We start from the raw sequence: 25,645 nt of genomic DNA, 5'->3' as shown, positions 1-25,645 counted from the left end.
GCGTCCCCAATAGAGAGCAGAGCCCCTCCCCGCCCCCCAGCCCCGGAAGGCAGCCAGCGGCGGGCCGCTCCCGCCTCCCCCAAACCATCCAACCGACTGGAGCAGCGAGCCGTGGGCAGCGGTTAAAGTTTCACTTTAATCCATTACAGTACGGTGGATACAAAACGCTGAAACGGGCCTGACGCACAGGCAACAGCAGAGGTCGGGCTGCAAGCACTGGCGGGTACTACGTGTTCGGACACACAGTGCAAATGCGCCGGCAACTCCCAGCGTCTTCTCCTTCAACCCCACGCTTGGGTGCACAAAGTTGCTGACGATCCCGGCGGGGCCGAGCGGTCACCCCGCTGCGCAGAGAGCAGCGGGCGTGCAGCCGGAGCCCCGCTCCACCACAGCGGGCCGGCCGCCTCAGGCCCCTTCCAGGCCGCCTCACGGAGCAGCCGGGCTGCTCTCAGCAGCGCTTAGGAGCAGGCAGCTGAGACGGCATTTGGGGAATGTACAGGCAGGGAGCTCCGGCTGTGGATCTCCACAGCGATACCCAGCCGTGCTGAGGAGACACCTGGGAGCGATTCCAGGATGACACCTAACAGGACCTGTTATGTTGCTTCTTCACGCTTATGAACTTCCACAGACTGTTTAAATGTCTCATTTCTACTGCATGCTCTCAGAACATCACATCAAGCTATGGGCTGTTTGTTGCCTACAAATGTGAAGTTTTACCTGAGGGTGCTGGCACAGTAGTACTGATTTTGGTAAGTGAAATATTAGATATTTTTAAGGCAGATGCATTTTAGTGGTTTGAGAGAAGAGCAAGGAGCAACAAAGGAGGGAGAAGTGCACAGGGAGAACAGAAAGATTACTGGAGGCAGATTACTGCTTCCAGAAAAACTGGAATACTGGAACTAGAACACAAAGCTGGGCAATGGCATACATCTCCTCTGAGAAGGCCAAGGCATGTTTTCATCCTGGTTCTCAGCTTGGATGAGTTGCCTACCACTTTAATTCACACTCAAAGCACACAAACTTACCACCATTTGTTTTCCACAGCTCATAACCATGTACTACATAAAATAGGAGGCCAAGGCCTTTAGCCAAGATTAGAGGAGGGTGTAAAAAGGAAGCTGCTGTCTTGCTTTCACCCACCATCATCCTCCAAGAAACCTAATAGCTTATTCTCTGATAGTCCTTGTTCTCATTCTGAGCCATTTAACAAAACATTTAACAAAACCAGCATCTTCATCTGTAAGGTAACCTAATTCATATCAGAGCTTACTGGATGTTCCAGACAGCTTGCCTGTGAGGTGTTTATGAAAGAAAGCTTGGATCTGCTGCCAAGCATCTATTTGTGCCTCACAGTGTGCCTTGGGCTCCCCTCCCCACATCACAGGCTTGCCAAATAGCAGGTGCATTGAGGCTGCACACATTGGGAAAAAGGGAGGTTCAATGTAGTGTCCTGCTCCAGGATAACAGACTATCTCAGGCTTTTCTTTCCCATGAGCTTGCAAGCGTTTGCTCCCCTCAACTGCAAAGAATTCACTTTTCCAGTTGTGATCATCCTGGCCGACAATGAACAAGAAGCAACACTCAGCCTTCTCCAAAGGGATAAAACTTTGCTGATCAGGCCCTTCTAGTGGGCTGTTCAATGCATCAATAATATCAGCAATCCCGGACTTGCCGACCTTGATGCGTTTTGGATTGATACCAAGGGGTGGAATGATGATGTCCTTGTAGCGGAGCACCGCACCCACATTTGCCACCGAGCCGTTGATAAGGGCAGTGGCTGTGATGCCCTTTAGGAAGGAGGCCATGGAGACACACAGGTCACCTCCCTTTGAGTGTCCAAGCAAACCAATTCCTGGACCTTTAACCTGGAGGTGAAAGAAGAGAAACCACAAGCAATGAACCATGGCATGCCACTTCTTTAATACGTTGCCATGTTTGCAGCTGTGTCTGTCCCAGATTTGGACCCCACCTACCACCCATCTGAGGTCCTGTGTGCAGGGCCCATGTCTGAGGGATGCTAGGCACTGTTCTGTGCTTGATTTATGATGCTATGCCCTACTGAGACTGTGGCATCATCTTAACAAAGCTACAAGGTTCAGTGCCGAAGCAGAGAGTACAGCTGTGCTTGCAAATGTGCAGTCCCAGATTATAATGCAGTTGAGAGAAGAAGAGGGAAAGAACAGGGAAGACCTCCTCTGCAGTTGCTTTCTTTCACTGCAAAATGCTCAAAGTCAGCAATGACTGTGATATTGTCATCACTTATGTTAATGTATTTCTTATAGTCAAGGTTCCCCTATTAAGAAGCTGGTGTGGGGTAGCAGGCTCCACATGAGCTGCTCTCCCGCTTCTCTAGAATGTTTGGTATCTAACTCACAGGAAGTAGTCTGAGGTAGCTTACTCATTAAAATTTATCTTAAATATATAACCTATTAAAACCATTTTTCTAGGAGAATTGTACAGTCCCCTGGAGTCAATCTAGACTAGGTTACCTTCATTTTCTTTTACACAAGGCAAATAAACTAGAATAGGAAAGTTAAATGGCCTTACTGGGTGCTGAAATCCTGTAAGGATACTGGGAGAAGGTTAGCTAATAACCACGATTCTTCAATATCCAAAGACTCTCAGGGGCAAATAGGCTCTGAGACAGCATCAGAATCTAACACCTTCTGTGTCTTATCAACAGCCTAACAGGCTTCAAACCCACTGACTTTGAAATATGGGAAGGAGAAAATTAGAAAATATGGCTGAAACTTTGCAGCACATTAAAAACACATGAAGGTGTTAATGGGAGGCAATGGTACTGTACTGGTCTCAAGGGGAAAAAATGCAGGGTGAAGCAATTTTCAGATTTTTTTGGGCAGAGAGGTGGCATGAGCAGTTAAGGTTAAGGTGACTAAAAAGCAGTCAAGACCTTTAACAACTACTCATCTTTCTGAGATTGAGGAAGGTATTTATTTTCATTTTCTAGAGAAACCAAGTGTTGGTTTGTGCAATTCTAGCTATTTTCACTCACAGCTACTTATAAGAAGATGCAGAATTGAGCAGGGTTCTTTTCCAAGAGGTGCTGAGTTAGAAGGATCCCTAAGTGCACAACTAGCTACTAAAACCCACACTTATGAAATACCAACATTTGGAGTGATTTTAACAGCTTATAAAATACACAGCATCAAATGTGTATTGGTGGACTTCCTTGAGTTTCCTTGGTTTCCCTGAGACCTGGATCACAGAAGGCTATCATGTGCTCCACAGCTGAAAAGGACATTTAGTTCTGAAGGACGTTCTACAGAGCATACATTTAAAATCCCCACTGCAAGTCCAGTAAGCCTCCATGAAACTAGCACCCTAGTTATGACACTGGGTTGAATGGAGTAGAAATTACCAGTATGTGACCAATGTGTCACTGTTTCACTTGGCCAGTTCAAAAGGAAGAGTTGGAATAGTCTCCCAGAGAGCCATTGTAATGGGAGTTAAAGATATAAAACAATAACAGCCAACTCAACAGAGATGCTATTTTGAGTTCAGCAGCTCTGCCCCATCTATAGTCTGACAGAACCTAACTAATGAGAGTTCACTGTAGTGAGAGTCAATGAACAAACCAACCTGGGTGTGTTGTAACATATAGTTTACAGCTTCTTCAAAATATTCCAGGTGGAATTCCTTCATCCCTTTGGGGAGATCTTCATAGCTGTAGAAAGCCAGAGCCAGCACAGCAAAGCCGTGGTTGGCCAGCAGGCATGCCCTGTATTCAGGGAGTCCTCCTCCAGTTCCATACAAGTCAATAATTCCTGGAAAGGGGCCACTTCCTGAGAGAGACCACATAACAGAACACATTAACCCACAATTTTTAATTTATATTCCAAAGCCATAGGCCTGGAAATGTGTATTAAAAAAATACAGCAGCAGAATGGTATTGAGGGTCCTAAATTACTGTGACAGTTTTAATGAAATGGCTACATTGCTTCAAGATTAAACAAACTAGCACAAATTAGCAGGTCTGCTAATTTTAGATAACATGTTTTAGATAACATCAGGAAACAGGCAGCTGGAAAAGAAGGGATCTTTTGGCAGTCATAATTAGTACTCTGTATCATGTAAATTCACTGCAAATGTATTAAGCTCTGCTTCAAAAATACCCAGCAGGCTTCTCCTTAGTGCATTTCCCAGATGGCTGATCCAAAAAAATCTCATCTTCTGATGGTTCCAGCTTCTCAATTTTAGTGTAAATGCACCTCAGTCATTTATTCTGGGATTAAGAGAAGAAAGTATGTGAAACCAGCCTTGCTTACCTGGTAAGGGAAGCATTAAGTTAGGTTCATCATGGGACAGGGACTGAAGTCCAGACCTGAGAGGGATTGCTGCAAAGTACTAACCAAGTATGGAAAGGAGGAGGCCAAGAGGGAGACTTCCATTCCTGCTCAGGAGAGAGGGTGAGGCTTCCCTCAGGTGTCTGCAGACTAACATCAAACGTGTGTAACAAGCAAGAACTAGAAATTCACCTCCAGCCTCAAGGAAACAGATGAAGTCAGAGCAGTCAGTGCCCAGGGCACTGGCTGGCACAGCAAATACGATTGTAGCACTGTCATGAAAGAGTTATCTGGGACAGACAGGAAAGAAAGGGGAGAGGGGAAAGCACGTGATACACAGAAGAGCTCCTTGGGGTTCCAGAGACATGCTTGGTGAAAACCTATGTATCACGAGGGGAAGGAAAGGTGGGATGTGGTGGGGGTGTGGCTACTACAGAACCAAGGGAGTGCAAGAGATGAGGTTTCCTACAGAAAACTAGCAGAAATCTCAACAGCTGATGGAAGGACAACACAGCATTAGTCTGGCAATCTGAAAACCTCACAGACCCTTTTCATTATTCTCTGACAAAAATACTGCCAGGGCAAGTCTCTCCAATGTTTTCTTTGACCTGCTCACAAGCAGGGAAGAAGTGGGGACAAATGTGGCAGCAAAAGGCAACTTGGGCTACAGCAATTAGGACATTACAAACTTCAGGATGTGTGGAAAAGCTGGAAAGGGATGCCACAGACTTAAACTCCACAGTTTAGGAGAGCATCTTCCACTTACTCAAAAGAATTACCACCCGATTTTCCTAAAAAACAGACAGATGGAAAGATGCCTTGAAAACTGGCTAACTCCACCTCCCATGGCATTTGGGAACAAAACGTGTGCTGTGATCAATGCCTTTATGTCCAATAGAAGTCCGTTAAACAGACACACATGCTTCACCACGAGGCTGCTCCGTGTGAGGAGCACGGCCAGCAGATCCAAGCTGGTCGAGCTGATCAGGCCACGCCTTGAGAAGTGTCCAGTCCCTACTGGCGAGACGCAGCTCCCCCTTATCCTCTGCCTGGTACGGGGCGCCAGGGGAGCCTAGAAGCGGTCTGGCTCCGGGCCTGCGAGTGCGGGGACCAAAAGCAGAGGCAGCAACGCAGGGGAAGGAGCCCGGCATGGCCGGTACTCACCAGTGGGCAGGAAAAGCGTTGCCCGGATCCTCCCTTCTCGCACCGGGACTCTCTGCACCCCGTCCCGCAGGAACGCCCGCTCGTGCTGCGCCTGGGCCAGAAGCCGCCCCGGGCGCTCCCCGTGGCCCTCAAACACCTCCAGCTGCAGGAGGAAGGGGCTCTGCACGTCCCGCTTTACCAGCCGCCAGAAAGGCTTCTGGGGCTGCAGAGCCCAGAGCAGCCCCATGGGCTCCAGGCCGGAGAAGCTGCCTCCCGGCAGCGCAGGACAGCGGGCGAGGTCCAGCTCCCCGTCGTCGCCCGCCTGGTAGAGGGCACTGGCCTGGAAGAGCTCTCCGGTCTCGTCCCGCAAGGACGTCCGCAGAGTGACCTGCTGCCGCGGGCCGAGGCCCTGCACGGCGATGGCCAGCGGCTCATCGAAGAGGCTGCGGGCGGCGGGCGACAGGCGGATGGAGGGGGCCATGGAGGAGAGTCCCTGGGCGGGAGCTGCCCCGGGGCTCCACGCGGGGCTGCGGCCCCGTGGGGCTGCAGGCGCGGGGCCGGGCCAGGGCAGCCGCCTCTGCCAGGCGCGGGAGCTGGCCCGGCACAGGGAGCGGGCACTGACCTGCCCCATGGCTCCGGATCGCTCCCGCCCCTGGGGGCGGATACTGGGGCAGAACCTCGCGGAACCGGGGCCGGGCTCGGGCCTGGAGTGCCGCTGGCACGCCCCGGCGGGGAGGAGCGGGGCGGCAGCTCCCTTGTCCCGCCCGCCTGCTTCCCTCCTGCGTGCCTGCCGATTTCCGTGCCTCCCTACTTCCCTGCATGCTTGCCTGCTCTCTTGTCTTCCCCACGCTGCCTTCCCCGGCTGTAGGAGGCTTCATCCAAAGGCTGCCGAGTCCTTGAAACCCGTCTGGGCGTCGGCGAGCTCCTCGGTGTTCCGAGCTCTCCCGGGCCAGGCGGTGGCTGCGGGCAGGAGACGTGGGGAGAAGACGAGCCACCGAGCAGAATCGCAGTCGGAATTCACTGGACAGGGAAGGGCTGGTGTGGGACAGACCGTACAGAGATGGGACAGCTCTGCACGGCACGGCCGAGCCGTGCCATGCCACTCAGCAAAGAGACCACAGCGAGGGCCAGCTCCAGCCGAGGTGGGGAGAAGCCACACCAGCACTAGCTCGCCATTGCTTCTTGTCTCCTTGCCGGCTCTGCTTCTCTGTTCGTTACCCCAAGGCACGGGAAAGGTGGGTTATGTGTCCCCCAGGCTCTGTCCGGTCTAGGCAGCTGCACAGCCAGGTTTATTAGGAAGGATGGTCAGGGTGGTCAGGGATGCAGGAGCAATAAGGGAGGAGCACTTTCACAGACTATTTAGGTAGGTCAGGAAACATGTGGCTCTTCTAGTAATGGATTGTGTAAGGATTTAAAAAACAGCGTCATTCAGTCCATCTTAGGCAGAGATGGATCTTCTGATCCAAAACGAACTGCAGAGGGAGAGCTGTTTCCTGAAGCTCCCACTCTTCCTGGGAGATGCAGGCAGGGATGCCTCAGTCTCTGAGCTCCGTGTCTGTCTTAGAGGTGTGGAAGGAGTGGAAACATCTAAGGGAATCTTGAGCATCGCCCTAATTGGAAATATTAAGTGGTCAGAGATATCGGGCAATCTTTCATTCACCATGGAAATTACCTCTCCAAACAGGTGAGGTGTTCTGTCATCTAGCATTTGGGTATGTTGTCTGGTGTCCAGCCCTGAATGTGTGGCAACTACTCCTATTGTTGAGAACAATGTTCTGTGGCTTACTCTACTGGATTTGATGATAGGCTTGACCATATGCGGGAACAGATGCTAAGGGAAAGGGTCCTGGAGGCTTCAGCAAAATTCCTTCTGCTCCATGCTTGGTGACACGAGAGCTGTGGAAGAGAGTGAAGGTAAGGGGGCTATGTGTCCGTCTTCTATGGTCTCCTGTTCCCACCTGGGCAACCTTTGATCCCAAGTTGCTGCAAGCTTTCTTAAGCCTTCACCCTGGGATGAGAAAGTAGTCAAGTTGCAAACCCTCCTTCTAACCAAAGCACAGCAAAAGACTCCATGGCTTTTAAATCTCAGTCTCTTTATTACAATTCTCATCCCAGTAACAAAGATTAAAGTGTTCCACATCATGTAGGAGAAGATCAAAATGGCTGTAAATTCAAGAGAAAGTTTTTTGCATGATATCTTGGGGCCAGAAGTATCCACAAACCAGAGCACTTCCTTTGGAAGGGAAGATGGAAAGAAGGCACAAAAGGCAAACAACCTTTCCCAAGGCTTAACCAGAGACAGCCCAGCATCCTGGCCATAGCGGCCATTCTTACACATTTCCAGCAGCACAGAAGTCAGAGACGTTTCCATTGCAATGACATAGTCACCAGAAGAGCAGTGAAATCCCCGCTCCAAAACTGTCATTAGAGACAATTAGTATGACCTGAGGATAGCATATGCATGTAGAGACCACAGTGACATGGAAAGCACTGTCAAGTATTAGAGGAATAGAAACCACTCAAAAAACATAACTGTGCATTTTGCACATGACCTATTTTATCAAAGACTAATGCAAAAACCACCATTCCTTTTCTTGACACTTGAGCAAAAAGGTTGAGAGGGGAACAGAAAAGGCAAACCCATTTATTTTCTTTGTTATGGATGTGCAAAGGTATGGAAGATATTGTAGTTGTACTGGTACAGCTGTGACAAGGTTTGACCTGATAACTGTAGTAGAATTTATCAGATCTGGTTGTTCAAAGTTGTGTGTTGCTTGCACATTATTTGTTGCACATTAGTTAGCAATTAAATACTTTCTGAAAAATGCCTGGATCTGTGACCAAGCATGAACCTGAGCTTTAGAATAAGCCCTGAGCTCCCCACCCAGGACTGCTCGCTTGTGAAAAACGGGGTGGCTTCCTATGTGGTACAAAGGGAAAAAGGGTGGGTCTATGCAGTGCCCTGTTCCAGGGTAGGAGAGAATCTGAAAATTTTCCTTCCCTTGAGCCTGCAGAAGCTTGCAGACTTCAGTAGCATAATACTCACTTTTGACAACACGGTCATCTTGGCCTACCATGAATAGAAATTGTGCTTCAGCTTTCTCTAGTGGGATCCGGCTTTGGTTGCCAGGGGCTTGAAAAGGATCATCAATGACATCAGAATAATCGAGAAATTTGGAATTAGTGGCCTTGGCTTTGTGTTCATATATGGTCACAGTGGGGATGGTTTTATCCTTGTAAGAGAAAGGAATACATGTAGCAGCAACAGGGGCATTGAGGGAAGCAACAGCCATGATGTTCTTCAGGAAGGCAGCCATGGCAAGGGACACTTCACCTCCTTTGGAGAAACCGAGCAGGCCAACCCCTGGACCCTTCACCTGGGAGATAGGAGGAAATGCTCATCAGTGCTGAGCTGAAAAGCACAACAGCTGATTCATGGAGGGCAAGATTGTCTAATGCTGAGAGTTTCCAAAACCACATGAAGAAAGTCATAGCAATGAATCCTTTTCCTTCTGGAAATGACAGGCACACCCTCCCACACCCCCTATGATTCCTCCTCACACTGTACTTCAAACCACTCACAATCAGAATGTTCCCTGGTACGCCAAAATCAGCCAGGAGTGGGGGACATGATATCATCCATCTGGGGACAGCTTGTAGGTCACATCTATGAATTATTAGTCTTAGACCCTGGCAGATGCTCTTTACTTTTCACTCTTGAAACTGTAGGAGGACATTTGGTGGCAACTCATGAAGGCTTTCTCCTGCACACACTTCCCACCTGGTTACATCTGATCTGTCTCTTGTGATATTTCTCTGTCTCTCTGTCTCTCTCTCCACCCCTCTTCCAGTGCATATATACTTGCCCCTTCTCTTTCCAAGAACTCAGAGACCCAAAATCTTTGCAAAGGCCAGCCCTGCCAGGTGAGTATTTCTGCAGCTTCCTCCAAAGATGACTTGGGCAAAGTGAGAGGACTTTACAGGATTGGTTCCTGGAACCCAGAGGATACGGGTGTTCCTACCTGTGGGTGCTGCAGCATATAGTTCACTGCCTCTTCAAAATATTCCAGGTGGAGTTCCTTTGGTTCCTGGGGCAGATCTTCAAACTGATAATAAGCCAGGGCGAGTGTGGCAAAGCCATGATTGGCCAGCAGACTTGCTCTGGGCTCAAAAAGACCTCCTCCAAGTCCATGTATATCAATGATCCCTGGAAAGGTGTCTTCTCCTGGAGCAAACAAGACAAAGATTAGAATTGCCTGAAATTACTCTTTTCAGTGGTTTTCTGGTTTAGAATGCATAAAATGAGGTACCAAACAGGAACTGCAGAAAAGCATCTTTTGGGGAAAAGACACTATCAGTCAGCTGTGCAGTGTCAGCACCTGAAAAAATTCTAGAGTGTGTTGCAGAGGAAAAAAAGTGCATAAACAGAACCTCTTAGGTAAGGTGCAAACCTTTATTTGTTTTAGGAATCAGCAGTACTGTGCATTGTGCTTAGGGCCAACACGTGGAGAGTCTTTGGTAAAAGAATCTTCCTGTAAGCAGCCCTGTAACAACAAGTGCTTCATCTACCACTATAAGAATCCTCAAGGTATCATGGTTTGATAGATGCAATGCAAACTAGAAACTGTAAGATTTTTTGTTTGTATTGTGGCTTTTTAATATTTGGGATCCCTTGAAAAGCTGTAAGTCACCCAAACCATTACTTTTTTCCTTTTGCCAGTCATGTCTGGCAGCATCAGTATCAAATTCTGCACAGGATGACACAGGTATCTCAGTGGATGATCAGCAGATCTCTGTTTGGATCTTTCTTGGTCCAGGATGCTCTTTCCTCATCCTGGGAAAATCCTGAACCTGTCCAGCCAGAGACAGAGACAGAGACAGAGACAGAGACAGAGACAGCCAAAGAGAATGCTTTGCATGTTGCATTCCTTCAGCCTGATTGGTTTTGGGACTGCAATCTGCAAGAAAGCCCCACAAGCCACAGGCCAGAGAAGGTGACCCTGGACCTGTTGGGGAGTGGAGAAGACCTAGCTCACACCTACTTCTGGCTTCAGGACAGCCGCAGGCCTGAGTGGGCTCATGCCTCCCACCCTTTGGGGATGCCCTTCTACCACAGTCTCACAGCCTGCACCACAGTGGCCCATGCATCCGCAGGTAAGGCTGCAGGTGGAAGATGGGAATATGCTGCAGGGTGTCAGAGGTGAGGAGAGAGCGAGCACAGCATCTGTTCACTCTCTGCCTTGAGTCAAGGAGAGCCCTGCTGTCAAAAGTGCTGCTTTGTCTGTTTGCATGGAGACAACAGCACATCTACTGGCTCTTCACAGGCTGTGAGCACTCAGAGCAGTGGCTTTGTGGCCAGCGGCGAGGAGTGCAGTTGTCTGTGGCCCATGGCTCAGCTGAGTGTGGCAGGCTTCTGTGGACTTGCACTGAACAAGCCCAGAGGAGGTGGTACAGCTGAACAAGGCTGTGGGGGTGCTCAAGGGAGGTGCGACAGTACTGTAGCAAAAGCCCTTTGAGCTCTCGGCCTCTACATAGCCTTATGCCATTTGCTGAGGAGTATCCAACTACTGAACCTGAATGTGAGATGTGTGGTGTAGAGAGCAGGCTCAGGAACTGAAAATCATGATGGGGTATCTCAGTGCAGGACAATTTGAGTGTGGTGAAATCATGGTTGTGAAACACATCTCCAAATAGAACTAAGAGAAATACTGACTACAGACTGAGTTTACAGTCCTGCTAAGTTGAAGCTTGTTTGTGGTGGCAGTAGGATGGGGATAAATGCTTTTTATCCTGTGCCTAGGAAACAACTCAAAGTGCCTACGAAACAATTCAAAGTGCCAGGCAATGTGTGGCAAGGGTCACGTTTTAAAACACAGGCAAAAGGTGGAGGTCAGGGGACTTGGAGGATGTGCACTAGCATTTGACTTACTGAAAGTGCCTCAGCTCAGGGGAAGTAGGACATTTTGGATATAAAGTGTATGCAGGTGGCTTCTTCTCTGTCCTAGTCAGCAGGTGGGGGTGGAGGTAAGGCAGGGGAGGGAGTCCTAGCTTTGTTGTGGGTGGATGCTAAGTCTGTGAAATCAGCCTTCCCATACCTTGGACTCTGTCAGGAAAGCCTTGGTATAGCTGCCCAGAAGATGCTGGAGACAAGTGTTGTCTTGAGCAATCCTTACATCTCTGAAAGATGCTCTGCACCCTTTCTGGAGCAATTAGATAATTGTCTTTTCTTGCTGGAAAGATTTATTCCCTGTAAATGTTCTTGAGCTCCTCGTCTTCCCTCTTTTACAAACTGGTGATGCTCACCCCAATATGGTGGGCCATGGTCACCAAATAGTTACTATAGTTAGTTGCTTTTGGGGGAGGAGAGAGAACTGCAACCCCTCCCAGTGAGTAAGAATGCCAATGACTGTCATAGAGCCCTTCCCCACCACTGTATTCTGCAGCTTCTTGTCTAGCACCTCTCCTGGCACAGTCACATTCACTTGCTGTGAATTTCTTCATGGTTGTTTTTTTGTTTTCTTTTTTTTTTGTAAGGTCAAGCCCCGGGTAAGAATGGTTATTCCTCTCCCTTCTGCAACCGTGTCCTGGCACATGCATGGGCAGATGAATTGGGAAGGATGGTCAGGCTGGTCAGTGGCATGGGAGGGGGAGGGAAGGATGGGGGAAAGGACATGGGCCTTTAATAGACTCCTTCACAGAGGTCATGGAACAACTTTCACGAACAAAACACCGGTTTAGAGAAAGCAGGATGGCTGCAGTTGGTACTCACCAGTGGGCAGGAAAAGCGTTGCCCGGATCCTCCCTTCTCGCACCGGGACTCTCTGCACCCCGTCCCGCAGGAACGCCCGCTCGTGCTGCGCCTGGGCCAGAAGCCGCCCCGGGCGCTCCCCGTGGCCCTCAAACACCTCCAGCTGCAGGAGGAAGGGGCTCTGCACGTCCCGCTTTACCAGCCGCCAGAAAGGCTTCTGGGGCTGCAGAGCCCAGAGCAGCCCCATGGGCTCCAGGCCGGAGAAGCTGCCTCCCGGCAGCGCAGGACAGCGGGCGAGGTCCAGCTCCCCGTCGTCGCCCGCCTGGTAGAGGGCACTGGCCTGGAAGAGCTCTCCGGTCTCGTCCCGCAAGGACGTCCGCAGAGTGACCTGCTGCCGCGGGCCGAGGCCCTGCACGGCGATGGCCAGCGGCTCATCGAAGAGGCTGCGGGCGGCGGGCGACAGGCGGATGGAGGGGGCCATGGAGGAGAGTCCCTGGGCGGGAGCTGTCCCGGGGCTCCACGCGGGGCTGCGGCCCCGTGGGGCTGCAGGCGCGGGGCCGGGCCAGGGCAGCCGCCTCTGCCAGGCGCGGGAGCTGGCCCGGCACAGGGAGCGGGTACTGACCTGCCCCATGGCTCCAGAGCTGTTGAGTACACTGTGAGTTGTGTCTGCATTCAAGCTGAGGCTTCTTTTATAAATGCGGTTTCCCACACGGAGGCGGGGGTGGGGGGAATTTAAGCAGGAATAGCGTGGATCTACACGTACTGGGAGATGCCAGATTTGCCTGGAGCCACTGCTGCATCCCTGCCAGCACCCACGGCAGGGTGGGATCATCACAGCTGATCCCCTGACACTGATGGAGCATCTCAGCTCAAAGAAGAGTGAGCTCCAGGGACACTGTATTGCCATCTTTCAGTACCTGAAGGAGGCCTGTAAAATGGGGACAAATTTGTTAGTAGGGCTATGGCTTTAAACTAAAAGACAGTTTATACAGATTAGACATAAGGTAGAAGTTTTTTACAATGAGGGTAGTAAAACACTGTCCCAGGTTGCCCAGAGAGGCAATGGATGTCCCATGCCTGGAAGCATCCAAGACCATGTTGGACAGGGCTCTCAGCAATCTGATCTAGTTGAAGATGTCCCTGCTTATTGCAGGGGGGTGGTTGGACTATATGACATTTAAGGTCCCTTTCAACCTGAACTATTCTATGATACTAAGATCTCCAAAAGGCAGCTGCTCTCTCTAGACACTTGTTGCATACTGTGCTTATCTGCTGTGGTCAAAGTTCTTTACAGCAGGCCTGCTGGACTGGACACAGACACAACTGCATCCCTCCTTCCTGGGTTTCTCCTGCAGGCTCTGTTTTTTTCCCTCAAACAGCCAAGCTGCAGGCCTGGGAACATCTCAGGCAGAGACAGCCCCACTAGCCAGCACCGCTTTCCCGGAATCTCCTGGGTCATGCGGTCTGGCACCTTTTGTGTGATGACAGCACCTGGCATTGCCATGAGCTATTCCGAGACTTTGTTCCTCCCTCCCTCCTGCTCTGTCACATTCTCTTCTAGCCCATGCTCAAAGAGCTTTACCCATGCTAGGGCAGGCCCAGAGATGTCAGACAGTGCTGCTGGCAACATCTGTTATGAAACATGCTGGGCAGGGAAGGGCTACAATGGGGACATCAGGTGCTGAAAATGTGACAGGGCTGAGAGGCAGCTGCTGGCTCCATGTGTACCAAGCTGGCCTGGAGGACACCTGCAAAATGGAGAAACCCAGGACAGCTGGTTCAGCTGGCACAGGGTGATGGTGTTCACAAAGGAGGTGGCAGCCCTCCGGGTCTGACAGAAATGGTGCTCCTTGGCCCCTGGTTTTGTCCTCACAAAGCAGTTGGGGGTGCTGGTGGCAGTTCATTGTATACAGATACTTTGGAGTGAGTGTGACTTCTCGGCATTGGGGCATTGAGGGAAGCAACAGCCATGATGTTCTTCAGGAAGGCAGCCATGGCAAGGGACACTTCACCTCCTTTGGAGAAACCGAGCAGGCCAACCCCTGGACCCTTCACCTGGGAGATAGGAGGAAATGCTCATCAGTGCTGAGCTGAAAAACACAACAGCTGATTCATGGAGGGCAAGATTGTCTAATGCTGAGAGTTTCCAAAACCACATGAAGAAAGTCATAGCAATAAATCAATCCTTTTCCTTCTGAGCGAATGTCAGGCACCTCCTACACAAAAATTTTTTCTTTTCCATGCAAAATATTCCCTTATGATAGCCAAGAGAGAACAAGCACAATGACACTTTTGAGCTCTGGTTGCAAGAGAAAAGTAAGATTATTTAGAGCTAAAGTGGGAATGTTTTGGTAGTGGGAGACTGTAAGAAGAGATCGGGATTCCCCTTTATTGGACAGGGACAGTTTCAGCCAGCTCAGAGATGGATCTGATGCTGCTCAAAGATGAGGGGGAGGTGTTTTTAATTTTCTTTTTATATCTCTCTGTCTACTCTGTTATTTATTGGCAATGAATTAAATTAATCTTCTCTAAGTTAAGTCTGTTTTGCCCAAGATGTTGGGCAAAATATTGATGAATTACTCCCTGTCCTTATCTTGACCTGTAAGGTTTTTATTCTCAGTTTCTCCACCTCTCTTGTTGCTAAAGAGGATTGAAAGAGTGGCTTGGCAGATATCCAACAACCAGCCAAGGTCAACCCCCCACTGCTGGCTACCAGTAAAGGCTTTTTTCTTTATATTTTCTATTCTATGGCTTCACATGTGGGCATGTGGTGACAATTCATGAAAGCTGCTTCAAAAAATGCAGGTGTCTCCTCTCAGTCACTCTGAGATGGTAGTATCTGAATAGTACCCATGCTCTGGCCTTCCAGCACATATCTGTTTGATCCTTCCCCTTTCCTAGGTGAGCATTCTGGCATTGGTGGATATGTTCCCTGTACCTTCAGTTGTGTTTCTGCACTGCTTGGAAGCCCATGAAGGAACCCTCAGCATGGTCCTTGCCTTACAGCATGCAGAACGTTCCCCTCCAGTAGCCACAGTGTAGCCTCTGGAGGACACAACACTGCCCCATGCCTTTGGTTCCTGTGCTGTGCTGCCTGTACAACGGGGCCTTCAGGCCTGTGCTGCCCTGCACAGAACCCAAGCCCTACAGGAAACTCAGCCAGCTCTCCCTTACAGAGTAGACCACAGGCAGCTCCCACTCAGGACCTGAGGTAACACAGTTTATGTGGCCCTGCCCTTACTGAACAGCGCAGAAAGACATTCCCTTGCAAACACTGTTTCTGTTTGACTGTAGATATGCTAAATAGAGCTGCTACCTTATACAAGAATCTTACAATACCTTAAAAGACTGAAAGCTGACAATCTCTGCTCTGAACCACATCTCCATGACATGGGAAAATGCTTCTTTGTTTGGGGTTCTCAGCATCTAAAGGGATGTAAGATTAGTGTTAGCTATAATACATGGCATTTTTAGATACCTTACAAAATATAAATGCTTTTCCTACTGGGATCAAAATGGATCACCACCTCCTAGTTAAAAAAAGTTTAGTATACTCTGCAGGTCTCAGCAAGAAATACCTTTCCGCAGAAAGAACAATAAAGAAAAGAGAAACTCTGTGCCTGGCTAGCCATGCATAAATAAATCTGTAAGGAGTACCTGTAAGGTTTCTAGCCCAGGTAGTTTCCAGAGTCCAGTGAAAGGAAAAGCTAAGGAGACTTTATGCTGTCTTTGGGTGGCATTAAAGTGCTCAAAAGAGACATGGGGGTGCTTGCAGCCATCACAGAAAGGGCTGCATGAGCTCCTGGTACAGCTCTGCAGCACAGCCCCAAGCAGCGAAGCTGCAGTGCTGGTGCCTGTGGTTGCACGTATAGCACACAGAGCAGCCCAGGAAAGGCACCACTGAGACATGAGATATTTACCAGGGACATAAATGGTGGGGTAAGGGTGGCTGACCCTCTGGTGAGGATGAATAGACAGGGGGGTCAGAGGATGAGATTGGCAACAACATTTCTGTCCAGCCACTAGTGTTTCACAGAGCAAAGATGCCCCAAGGTCACCTCAGTATGATCTTGTGCAATTTTACACAGCTCAACTTTCAAGATTTAGCAAAAGCATACAGGCAAAAGAGGGAGGAAAGGCTGGCAGTGTTGCAAGTATGGGATCTTGGAGGATATAGTGTACACCTAAATCCCTAACAGTTAAGAGTGTATGGGTGCCATCTTGCAAAACCTGGATAACACAACAGCTCGGAGGAGCACAGGGTAATGCACCCTCTCACTGTGGATATATCTTCAGGAGGCTTTAAGACAGAATGTATCTCACCTGCTGACTGCTATGATAAAATAGCATTGTGGAAAATGTTTCAGAGGTTTGCCAGTATTTATGGGAACTGACCACACAGCCAGGCATGTATTAATGTAACTTAATAGGTCCTAAAATGAAACGTTTTTCACTCAGCACAAAAAAACCCCAAACATATTGGAGGGTACTCCACTTGCCCTGAAAGAACCAATAATTTCATTGATAAGGGATGCTGTGGGGAAACCACTGGGGGAAGATATTTTATCTCTATTATTTGACTGAAAAGGAAGCAAGCAAGCCTGAAGCATTTCAAATTATGTTTGCTTGAGAAAATCTTACTGCATCATTCAGTAAGGGCAGGGCCACATAGGTGGGTGTAATTGCTCAAACTGAGTGGGAGCTGCCTGCAGGCCCCACTTTTAGGAAGAATAAATGTGTGACCAAGGGCGTGAAGGCCACACCAAATATGCAGAATAGCCCAGTAAAGGCACACAGAATGGTGACCATCACCAAATATGCCTATGAACAGTATTTCCTGCATTCAGCTGAGCAGGCTGCTTTAAAATACTGTGAAAACGTGATGATGATTTACAAGGCTACAAGAAAGTTCACAACTTTCCTGAAGTTACCTAGGGTGTAGTAACATGGCTGGTTATAGGCACTCTTCTCTTCTATAGGCACTCAGCCCTGCAGAATTGTTCCTAGAGCAAATACTTATTTTAATCAGAACATTTGATTTCTCTACCCATGACATAGACCTTCTATCCCCAGATGAGATGCAGAGACCTGAACTGCTGATTCATATCTAGCAGACAGAAGGCAAGACCAAGACAGAACATTTTCTAAACAAGTGTACTTTTATTTTGTGAAAAAATAAGAGTTAGACTTTTGCCAGAGGTTTCTTTGTAGTCAGAATACCTTTCTCAAACAGAAGTGTAGCTAGAGAAATCTTTTCCTCCAAGGTTTCACATGGAAGGTTAGCCACACTTACATGATTTGGATAGGAAGACAGGAGAAATTCAATACTGTCTGTATATTCAGGATCTAGCTCAAGGAACTTGGGTTCTTCCTTATGATACACTCTTGAGTTTTCTGTAGTGTAGTACAGCATCACACCTGCTTCTTCATTACACAGTCTAACGATGCCATGACGGAGCAGGCGTACTTCGGTGTCTTTTGTTATCAGAATATCAACATTGCAGGGGCCTCCATCTTGCCACCGGGCCGGGAAGCCATAGATACTCTGCGCCTTTTCACTTTCAGTAAGCACTGGAGGAAGACAGTCATGAAGAAACGACTTGGCTCTCTGATCCACGGCAGCATCGATGGGTGCATAGTCAACAAGTTTCTTTATCAGGCTCTGCACCTTCTCCACAAAGGCTGTTCGCCGAGCATCGACTGTGTCTGAGTTAGAAACCCCCATATACTGCAGGTAGTCCATGGGAAGCCCCCGTCGGTACTCCACGTCTTCCTCCAGGGCCATCTGCAGGGCAGCTGGGAGGAGCTTCTCCAGAAAGTCCCCCCAGGAATTCCTCTGGTAGGAAGACACAGTGATGTGGAGTGAATGTGCATCAGGGAGACAATCACCCTGGTGGATAAAGCCACGGGGGAAGTACAGCAGGTCCCCGGCTTCCAGCACAGTCTCCAACACAGGCTCACCAAGTTCAGGCTGTGTGAGGTTTGCGCTGGAGAACTGGGGCAGCACCTCAGCATCTGTTCGGGGCCTGTAGACACGCCAGTGCTTCTTCCCCTCCAGCTGCAGCACGAAGGCCTCGATGTCATCATAGTGGGGGGCAAAGCCCTGCGTACCCGGGGGCGTGAGGTATGTGTTCGCCCCTGCCATGCTGCCAAACTGCTCCTGCAGGATGGCGAGGAAGTGCCAGACGGTGGGGGAGAAGGCCTGCGGGCACAGGAGGCGCAGGGAGCAGCCGTTCTGGTAGAAGTCCCACACGACAGCGGGCAGGGCTCTGCCGGAGGGGTTGTGCGTCTCCCGCACTCCCTCGGCATAGCTGGTCACATCCAGGTGGGTGCCGAAGTGAACCTCTCCTCCTCGCAGGGCGGCGTCGAAGTCGGCCGTGGAGAAGAGCCCCGCGTAGTAGCCGGGGTCGCCCCGCCGCACCAGCAGCGGCGCCCGCTCCCAGTGCCGCCCCAAGAACTCCGCCGGCGCCACCGGGGCCAGCAGCCAGCGGAAGAGCTCGGCCGCCCGCTGCCGGCTGTCCTCCAGCCGCGCCAGCTGCCGCAGCAGCCCCGACACACCGCCGCCGTCCTCCCCCGCCGGCCGCGGACCGCCCGGCATCGCCTTGGGGCCGCCCCGCGGTTTCGTGTCAGGCCCGGCGGCCGTCGCCTCGGGCCGAGGATCCACGGGGGCCTCCACGGGGGCCTCCACGGGGAGCTCCACGCGGCTCGCGGCTGGCGGCGGCGCCTCCGGCTCCGAGCCGCCGCCTCCAGCCCGGCCGCGCCTCAGGCGGGCCTTGGCCCGCTTGCGACCCGCGGGCAGCGGGGCCCCGCGGCGGCGCCGCTCCATCCGTCCGGCCCCCGCTACCCGGCGGTACACGGCGAGCGCGGAGAGACGCCCCAGCTCACGCTGCTCCGCTGCCATGGCCGCCATGGCTGCCCGGCCCCGCCCCGCGCCGTCGCTTCCGCCGGGAGCTCCGGATGGAGCCCGCGCGTCTGCCGCCGGAAGGATGTGGGTGCCGTGTGCGCCAGAGTGTCTTGTCTTTTGTCATCACCGCCGCTTAAAATATGCTGGGTGTATTTGCTTCCCCTGCCCCGCGGAAGAGAAAGAGAGGCGATTCCTCTTGGTACGATGCTGGTCTGTTCTTTGTCTGGGAAGCTTCGTTCTGGAAGTACGCTCTAAGCACGTTCAGAAAGTGGTGTTTGTTTTTGTGGTTTTTTTTTGGTTTTTTTTTTTTGTTTTTTTTTTTTTTTTTCTTGAAGGCGTACCGTAAGGATATGCTTTTAGACAGCCTGGAATTACTTTGCAACCTAATGAATCTAGATGAGGTAACACTTACTTCATAAGGTCGTGTTGCACAAGGAATAGAAACCCAAATTGAATGGAACCAATTCTTGTGTGCCATCTCCCCTCCCCTTTTCCCGTGCTTCTGATGGTGATGGCAGCTGAAAGGCTGTCATCTCAAAAGAATAAAAGAATCCCCAAAACCCAAAAGACTGCTATGTTACGTTGTGTTTGGTTTTTTGTTTGTTTGTGGTGTGGTGGTTTTGGGTGGGTTTTTTGGGTTTTTTTTGTTTGTTTTTTTTTTTTTTTTTTTTTTCCCAAATCCACTCACTGTCTAATAACCTGGGCAGACCTTTGTTTCCTCCCCATTTCTCGGAGGCTTCCCAGAAGGCCAACGTTAGTGCTGCTGGGCAGCCTGAGGGCTGCTCTGTGCTTCCAGAGGCTGCAGCTTCAGCGTAGGAAGCTTTGCTAGAGGGGTAGAACAAGACTCTGCTTGAGGCAAAGGTGAAAAACTGTAGGGGTTTATATTGACAGATGATGTTTCTGACCAAGAACAAGCTTCAGTTGAAGAAATTCACTATGCAGTACTTTTGTGAGAAGAATCTTTGATGAACTGCAGTAATTCATGGGAATGAATTTTGCATGAGAATTTCATCTCCAGAGGCTGCTGTGAGTCTAAAGCATTTAACTGCAGCAATTACCCAAGTGTGCCCAGGAACCCTCTGGTTCACAGGGTGTTATTAACCTCTCACAGATACGAATATCAGCTGCACACAATATGTTAAACAGCTAACACTCACAAGGCACGTGCAGATTTGCTGTGTGGGCTACTTAGTGTCAGGCATAAGATATAAAGCTGAAAAGAGAATTTTCACCTTTTGACAGGTTTCAACCCAGACCTACACTTCAATTTTTCCACAATTCAGGAGCAGAAATTAGTTAGGCCTAATGAGGATAAGTTCAGCTGTCAAGTCTCAATTCTAGAATAGATGCAGATATCTCAAAGGTTTAAGGTCATTTAAATTGCCTTAAAAACAAAACAAATCAGTCTCAGAGAACGCCAATATGCTCTAAAGCAATGAAGGCCTTTTTTGTATATGTGCAAGAACAACTATTTTAATTTTGGAGATATTTTTCTGACGGAGTTCTTCGGGCATAGCCTTCGCAGCCAAAGCTGCGTGAAAAGCAACGGCAGTAGAAGACCGTCCTGTTTTTGCCACGATGGTTTTAGTTAATTGAGACGGATTTTAGGCGTGCACGGGCAGCACTTCAGCCTCCGATTTCACGCCTGGACCATTTCCGGCTTTGCCAGCAGGCGGCAGAGGCCGACCAGCGCTCTGCACCCCTGCTCTGGGAAGCGGCCCGGGGAACACCGCATCTGCCTGGCAAGGTGACCCGCGGGGTGGGGCTTGCAGCGAGAGGGGAACGCGAGCAGCCTGTGCGTGCATGTGTAGACTGGAAGAGAAGGGAAGGGCGAGCTCTAGTTCAATCCACTCTTTGTTTCCCCAAGGTTAAGCCCTGCTTACTAGAATAATCTTATCAGCTGAAACCATTTCAACAGAACTGGACCCTTAACAAAACTGAGATGCAAGTGCTTGAAATGTGGTAGAAGTTAGGCCATTGTAGGCTTTAATTATATGTAAGCGTGGCTAAACAGGCTTGGGAGGGGGGAGACCTTTGAAAAACCTGGGCATCTGGATTGTTATTTGTGTTACTGCTTAATTTACTGGAGTGCAACTGATCCTTCTGAGAAGAAGCTGGGCACTGTGCACAGAGCCTGACCTGAGTTACACCAGGATACCTGTAATGACAGCAGCAAAGCTGTTTTGGATGTTTACCAGTACAGGGGGTTCAAAGTCTCATTTGAGGGCCCTGATCTTCATAGGGATATCACTTTCTACTGCTGAGAGACAGTTGATTGACACTGGATTTTTTATGATGTATAACAGAGTCTCTGAGCGAAGGACACAGTGGACAATAATAGTAGTTAAATCTCTATAACAAGAAAACATTTCTTGTGACAATTTAGTCTTTCTAATAATAAATACTTTCGAGAATAAAGAATGTTGCTATTTTTCTGTGCGACACAAGAAAGAGTTTTGACCTAGGGCAAAAAGAAAGGGCTTCAGTATCACAGAGTACTCAGATGGTTACTTAGGAGTAGCCACAAGGTTTACATGCTCTTTGCATTCATTGTCCAATATTTCACGGGAATTTGTCTAAAGAAATACGTGTCATGTACAGCTCTTTAAATAAACAACAGGAAAGTAAAACAGATCTCTGAATGATTAGGTCATCCCAAGCTGCTGCTTACACAGACAGAGTAGCAACTGGAGGTTCAATTAAATTTCTTAATTAGAATTTAGCACAAAATTACTTGGATTTTATGAACATATAACCTGCATTGCCAAGAGCCACACGTGTTTTATTTAACAGGACATATAAATGTGGTAAGTACAACCTATTAGAGAGTCACAAGTGACTTCAAAAGAAGTAAGTAAATGGCACCTTAAAGAGATGTAGGGTTCATTTGATATTTTAACCTTATGCCATTCAAATAATTGAAATCTCAGTTTTAAAGAGGAGTTTGGGTAAGGCCTGTCCCTGCAAAGCTGAGCAGTCTTCACTAATGAGTGGAAAGGGCAAAATTCTTTGCAGATTCCTGTGTATTAGATACTCAGTTGTTCACCATCACGCAGACTTTCTCTGTGCTCCCAGCAAACCATTAATGTAAACCAGTCACTATTAGAAAGTTAAGCCCAGCTTAATCTTTCTTCTCATTATTACTTTGCTGGTGACCTTCCTTTTGCACCATCAGTTTTGTTCTCATGCCAAAACTAATACCTAGTAAGGATAAAGAACATTTCAAGCCTTCACTAACAGATTTGCTTAGCTGACAATCTGTCTCATAGCTACATCCACTATGTCATCACTGGAAGGACACTCGGCTGGATTGTAAAGCCTGCTGCTCGTTGTGAAAGCTATAAAGTTCACTGCCAGATAACAAGACTGAAAGCTAATTCAGGAACTGTTTCTCAAGAGCTATCCTCTGGCCTCTCTCATCAGAGTGAATGCACTCACTCACTGAAGCATCTTTTGGCAGCAGCTTTGGCCTCCCTCCAGCTGTTTCTCTCTTTTCGAGGATTTTCTTATTCAGTGACTGGTTGTGGTCTTTAATCCTGGTTATCTTTCACAAGGAGCCCTGCTGAGAAAAGAAACCTTCCCTGCCATGGGACAGCCAAATTAAAGCACATTTGTAAAAATCATAATTAGAAGGTCCTGTCCTCCCTGTGAAATTATCTTTTTGGAGGGATTTGGAAGTACAGACATTTTCTTTTGTACCATGTGACACTAAAGCAAATACCTTGGAATTAAAGCTGAATTAAACTAATGTAATTAAGTAGAACCCTTGACTGAGTTTACTGACCCCCCTGACTGGGCATGTGTACTTTCAAATTTTGAAATAATTTTATGAGGGGTTTTGTGCTTTTATTAGATGCCATCTAGCATTTGGTAGCATTGAGCAGATACCATCTGCAGTGACTCCATAGGCAGTGATTAAATACAAAGCTCCAGACTTCAAGGCTCCAGCAGAAGGAGAGAAAGAAATGGCCATGAGGAGAAAATCCCCATCCTAAAATGAAGGCAAAGAGAACCTGAATGAAATACTTCTCTTGTGGGATTAATCGCATCTAAAGTATCAAGGTAGAAAGTACAGTCAAACTCTTCCTGCATAAATCTTGTGCTAGAGAATATCCTTTTGATATGCCCAGACCATGGCTCTTGACAAGCTGTTTGGCTGATGCTTTTCCATGGAAGACAGGTTTTAAAGGATTCTTGCTCCTCATATCCTTTCTGTACTAATGATGGCAACTGCATAGCTTTGTTCATTAAATACATTTATGCCCACTATTTAAATACATTTATGCCCACTATTAACATATCACTGTGCCAGCATAGGGTAACCCTATTCAACATTTGCTTCTCCTGTAAGCTTCTCCTAGTCAGAAGCCTTGCAAAAAGACTTTACCTTTTGTTTCCTATATTGAAGTTTTTCCGAAGTACTCTGAAATTGCTTGCTCATCTCAGATGCAGCACTACCAAGATGAAAATACTATGCAAACAGAATGCCTTGGTTTAGCAACCATATTGGTTCAGGTCTGCTCAGAGCATGACAGGAGAAAGCCCCTGTAGTAATTGCTAATTTGCTTCTCATAGTAGATATGTATTGCTACTAGCCAATATGGCACCTTAGAGAAATATTTTTTAACATTTCCAGTGCTCATCCAGACACACAAGCTCCTATTGTTTTATATATACTGCTGAAAAGATGGAATTCCTCTTTGTGAGCATAAAAATGCATATATGGTAGTATTTATACTGGTATGGCTTGTTCCTAGAAGGGATAACATTATGGAGTGATTAGAGAAGGGAGATTTAATCACTGACATTATTTTAGATAACCAATAGGGTAGAATGATGTTAAGCCTCCGGGTATCTGCAGTGGGGATAAAGGAGTTTGCATTGTCATGAATGTGTGTGTAATATATTCCCAGGTCCTTAGGGAATAGCATACTCTCCTGCTATCCCACTGAGCCCAGGAAGGATCTTGGCTAGAAAGGCACAGCTGACAGGAGTCAGTGGGCATGACAGGGACAGTCAAGTCCATTAATCCTGTGTATTACACAGGGAGCCTTGTTCCCAGTCTTAAAGAAAAGGTGATAAGGGGCAAATTGGGTTTGGTTTCTGGTGAATGCTATGAAGTATCTTATGTTCCTTTGTTACCCATGAAGATAAAATAATTTGAAGCATTGCTTCCAGTGTCAGACCTTGGAAAAGTACTTTCTCCCCCTGCCATGGAAATGCTGTGGGAAGACAACACACTCAACCCAGAAGGTGCCTTGGACCCGCAGCGCAGCACTGTGAATGTGCAGCTTGCTATGCTGGATGCTCAGCATGTCCAGCTAAGTGACCTCTAGGGTCATCTTCCTTTCCTTTCCCACCACAGCCCCCTTTCCCTTCAGCCACCAACGACCATACTGGGAGCTCAAGTTATTAGCTGAGCAGAGAAGCAGTAATGGCAACAAATGAATTTAGCTATCTAATAAATATTTGTAAAAGCTATAAATAGCTGAAGCATAAATGTATGCTTCAATTTTATTTACAATAGCATGTCCTGGCCTTTTCCTTTATACTTTTCATTTGGAAGCAGAGCTTCTCAATAATATGGGAGTCGTTCATTTGGAATTAAATTTTCATAAGAAATAAAGAGCACCATGCTTTGCAAAAATTTCTGTCAGAAATCCAGAGACTGTGAATAAGATGAAGTGTTACACCGAAGGTACTGGGAATGCAGCATTTTAAGAGCTATGTTAAGTCAGGAATGTTTTCATAAAATCAGAAGAAAACTTAGGACTGGTAGAAATGTCTTATCCTCCAGCAATTTTTGAATATTTGAGAGGGAAGGCAGCTCTCTACCTTGATTTTGCTTTCCTTGGAAAGCAAAGGGATATGCAAAAAGATGTAAGGAGAATCCCTGCATCTTCTCAGTTTAATTGATGAACAAGGGATGACTTGGGGGTCAGAGCATCAGTCTGAAACTGAGTCAGTGTCATACTCATACTTCTGCCTGAGCACTTCCTGTATAAACTTGGTAAATTATTTTTGCACATGATGCTCTGAAATTCCCAGTGATTTCAGTTGCTTTGTTTTCTTGATGTTTGCCAGCCAACATTGTGGCCCGTGTTCTTTGTTGTTCTGTTTCTTTGCTTGATTCAGAAGCAAAGAGTAATAAGGGGGATGGTGTATGCAGGGAGAATATAATAATGAAGAGAAACATCATGTAATCTTTGAATTTCGATTTTTTTTTTTTTTTCCCAGCTGAATGCACCGGGAATCGTTCTGGCTTGCATTTTGGATGAAGCAGCTGCTTGAAAGTCTGGTGAGAGGAGGCAGCTGTTGGAAATACGCATTCTGGTTAACGCGTTCAGGCCAAGCCCCGTATGTGCAGTCGCAAGGGTGCTGCTCCCAGAGGATTCCCCTGGGTAACTTCCCTTTGAAGCGCAGCCTCCCTGCTGAATTCAGCACCTGCTACTGTCTCCACTTCGAAAATGGAGGCATGCTAGTGTTTCTGGGGTCGAAAGAAGGATATCCTGAGAATACAGTGGTTTTCGGTCTCAGTCGTGGATG

The 25,645-nt window shown here is 48.3% G+C and overlaps 3 protein-coding genes and 1 long non-coding RNA gene across 5 annotated transcripts; 1 reads left to right on the top strand and 3 right to left on the bottom strand.

Moving 5' to 3' along the window:
* Positions 1 to 117: 117 nt before the first annotated feature.
* Positions 118 to 6,679, bottom strand: LOC128789380 (acyl-coenzyme A thioesterase 1-like). 2 transcript variants are annotated; one of them, XM_053945311.1, is made up of 4 exons: positions 4,497 to 5,442; positions 4,287 to 4,411; positions 3,601 to 3,803; positions 118 to 1,865 (listed from the first exon to the last, which is right to left on the bottom strand). In XM_053945311.1, exons 2-4 carry the CDS (start codon positions 4,300 to 4,302, stop codon positions 1,260 to 1,262), a joined length of 825 nt encoding a protein of 274 aa, XP_053801286.1. In that variant the 5' UTR covers positions 4,303 to 4,411; positions 4,497 to 5,442; the 3' UTR covers positions 118 to 1,259. The 2 variants fall into 2 exon arrangements, with proteins under 2 accessions (XP_053801286.1, XP_053801285.1); XM_053945310.1 differs by lacking the exons at positions 4,287 to 4,411; positions 4,497 to 5,442 and adding an exon at positions 5,469 to 6,679.
* LOC128789382 (uncharacterized) lies at positions 673 to 25,635 on the top strand. Its single transcript, XR_008431391.1, has 2 exons — positions 673 to 749; positions 25,337 to 25,635. It is a non-coding gene; the product is annotated as an uncharacterized LOC128789382 (long non-coding RNA).
* LOC128789381 (acyl-coenzyme A thioesterase 5-like) lies at positions 8,142 to 12,826 on the bottom strand. The gene is made up of 3 exons (XM_053945312.1): positions 12,217 to 12,826; positions 9,470 to 9,672; positions 8,142 to 8,824 (listed from the first exon to the last, which is right to left on the bottom strand). Exons 1-3 carry the CDS (start codon positions 12,824 to 12,826, stop codon positions 8,243 to 8,245), a joined length of 1,395 nt encoding a protein of 464 aa, XP_053801287.1. The 3' UTR covers positions 8,142 to 8,242.
* RIOX1 (ribosomal oxygenase 1) lies at positions 17,336 to 19,233 on the bottom strand. Its single transcript, XM_053945308.1, has one exon. It carries the CDS (start codon positions 19,103 to 19,105, stop codon positions 17,378 to 17,380), a length of 1,728 nt encoding a protein of 575 aa, XP_053801283.1. The 5' UTR covers positions 19,106 to 19,233; the 3' UTR covers positions 17,336 to 17,377.
* Positions 25,636 to 25,645: the final 10 nt, after the last annotated feature.

The sequence above is a fragment of the Vidua chalybeata genome, chromosome 6 (genome assembly GCF_026979565.1).
Source record: "Vidua chalybeata isolate OUT-0048 chromosome 6, bVidCha1 merged haplotype, whole genome shotgun sequence".
Lineage (NCBI taxonomy): Eukaryota > Metazoa > Chordata > Aves > Passeriformes > Viduidae > Vidua > Vidua chalybeata.
This window is presented reverse-complemented; position numbering and strand designations above follow the sequence as displayed.

Bases quoted from the DNA above. Each gene is read 5' to 3' on its own strand.
- LOC128789380 (XM_053945310.1), bottom strand. From the start codon at position 6,078: ATGGGGCAGGTCAGTGCCCGCTCCCTGTGCCGGGCCAGCTCCCGCGCC. The intron at 3,804-5,468 runs GTGAGTACCGGC...GGTCTCTCTCAG, and splicing joins AACGCTTTTCCTGCCCACTG to GAAGTGGCCCCTTTCCAGGA. The intron at 1,866-3,600 runs GTTGGTTTGTTC...TTTCACCTCCAG, and splicing joins ATATGTTACAACACACCCAG to GTTAAAGGTCCAGGAATTGG.
- LOC128789381 (XM_053945312.1), bottom strand. From the start codon at position 12,826: ATGGGGCAGGTCAGTACCCGCTCCCTGTGCCGGGCCAGCTCCCGCGCC. The intron at 9,673-12,216 runs GTGAGTACCAAC...TGTTTGCTCCAG, and splicing joins AACGCTTTTCCTGCCCACTG to GAGAAGACACCTTTCCAGGG. The intron at 8,825-9,469 runs GTAGGAACACCC...CCTATCTCCCAG, and splicing joins ATATGCTGCAGCACCCACAG to GTGAAGGGTCCAGGGGTTGG.
- RIOX1 (XM_053945308.1), bottom strand. From the start codon at position 19,105: ATGGCGGCCATGGCAGCGGAGCAGCGTGAGCTGGGGCGTCTCTCCGCG.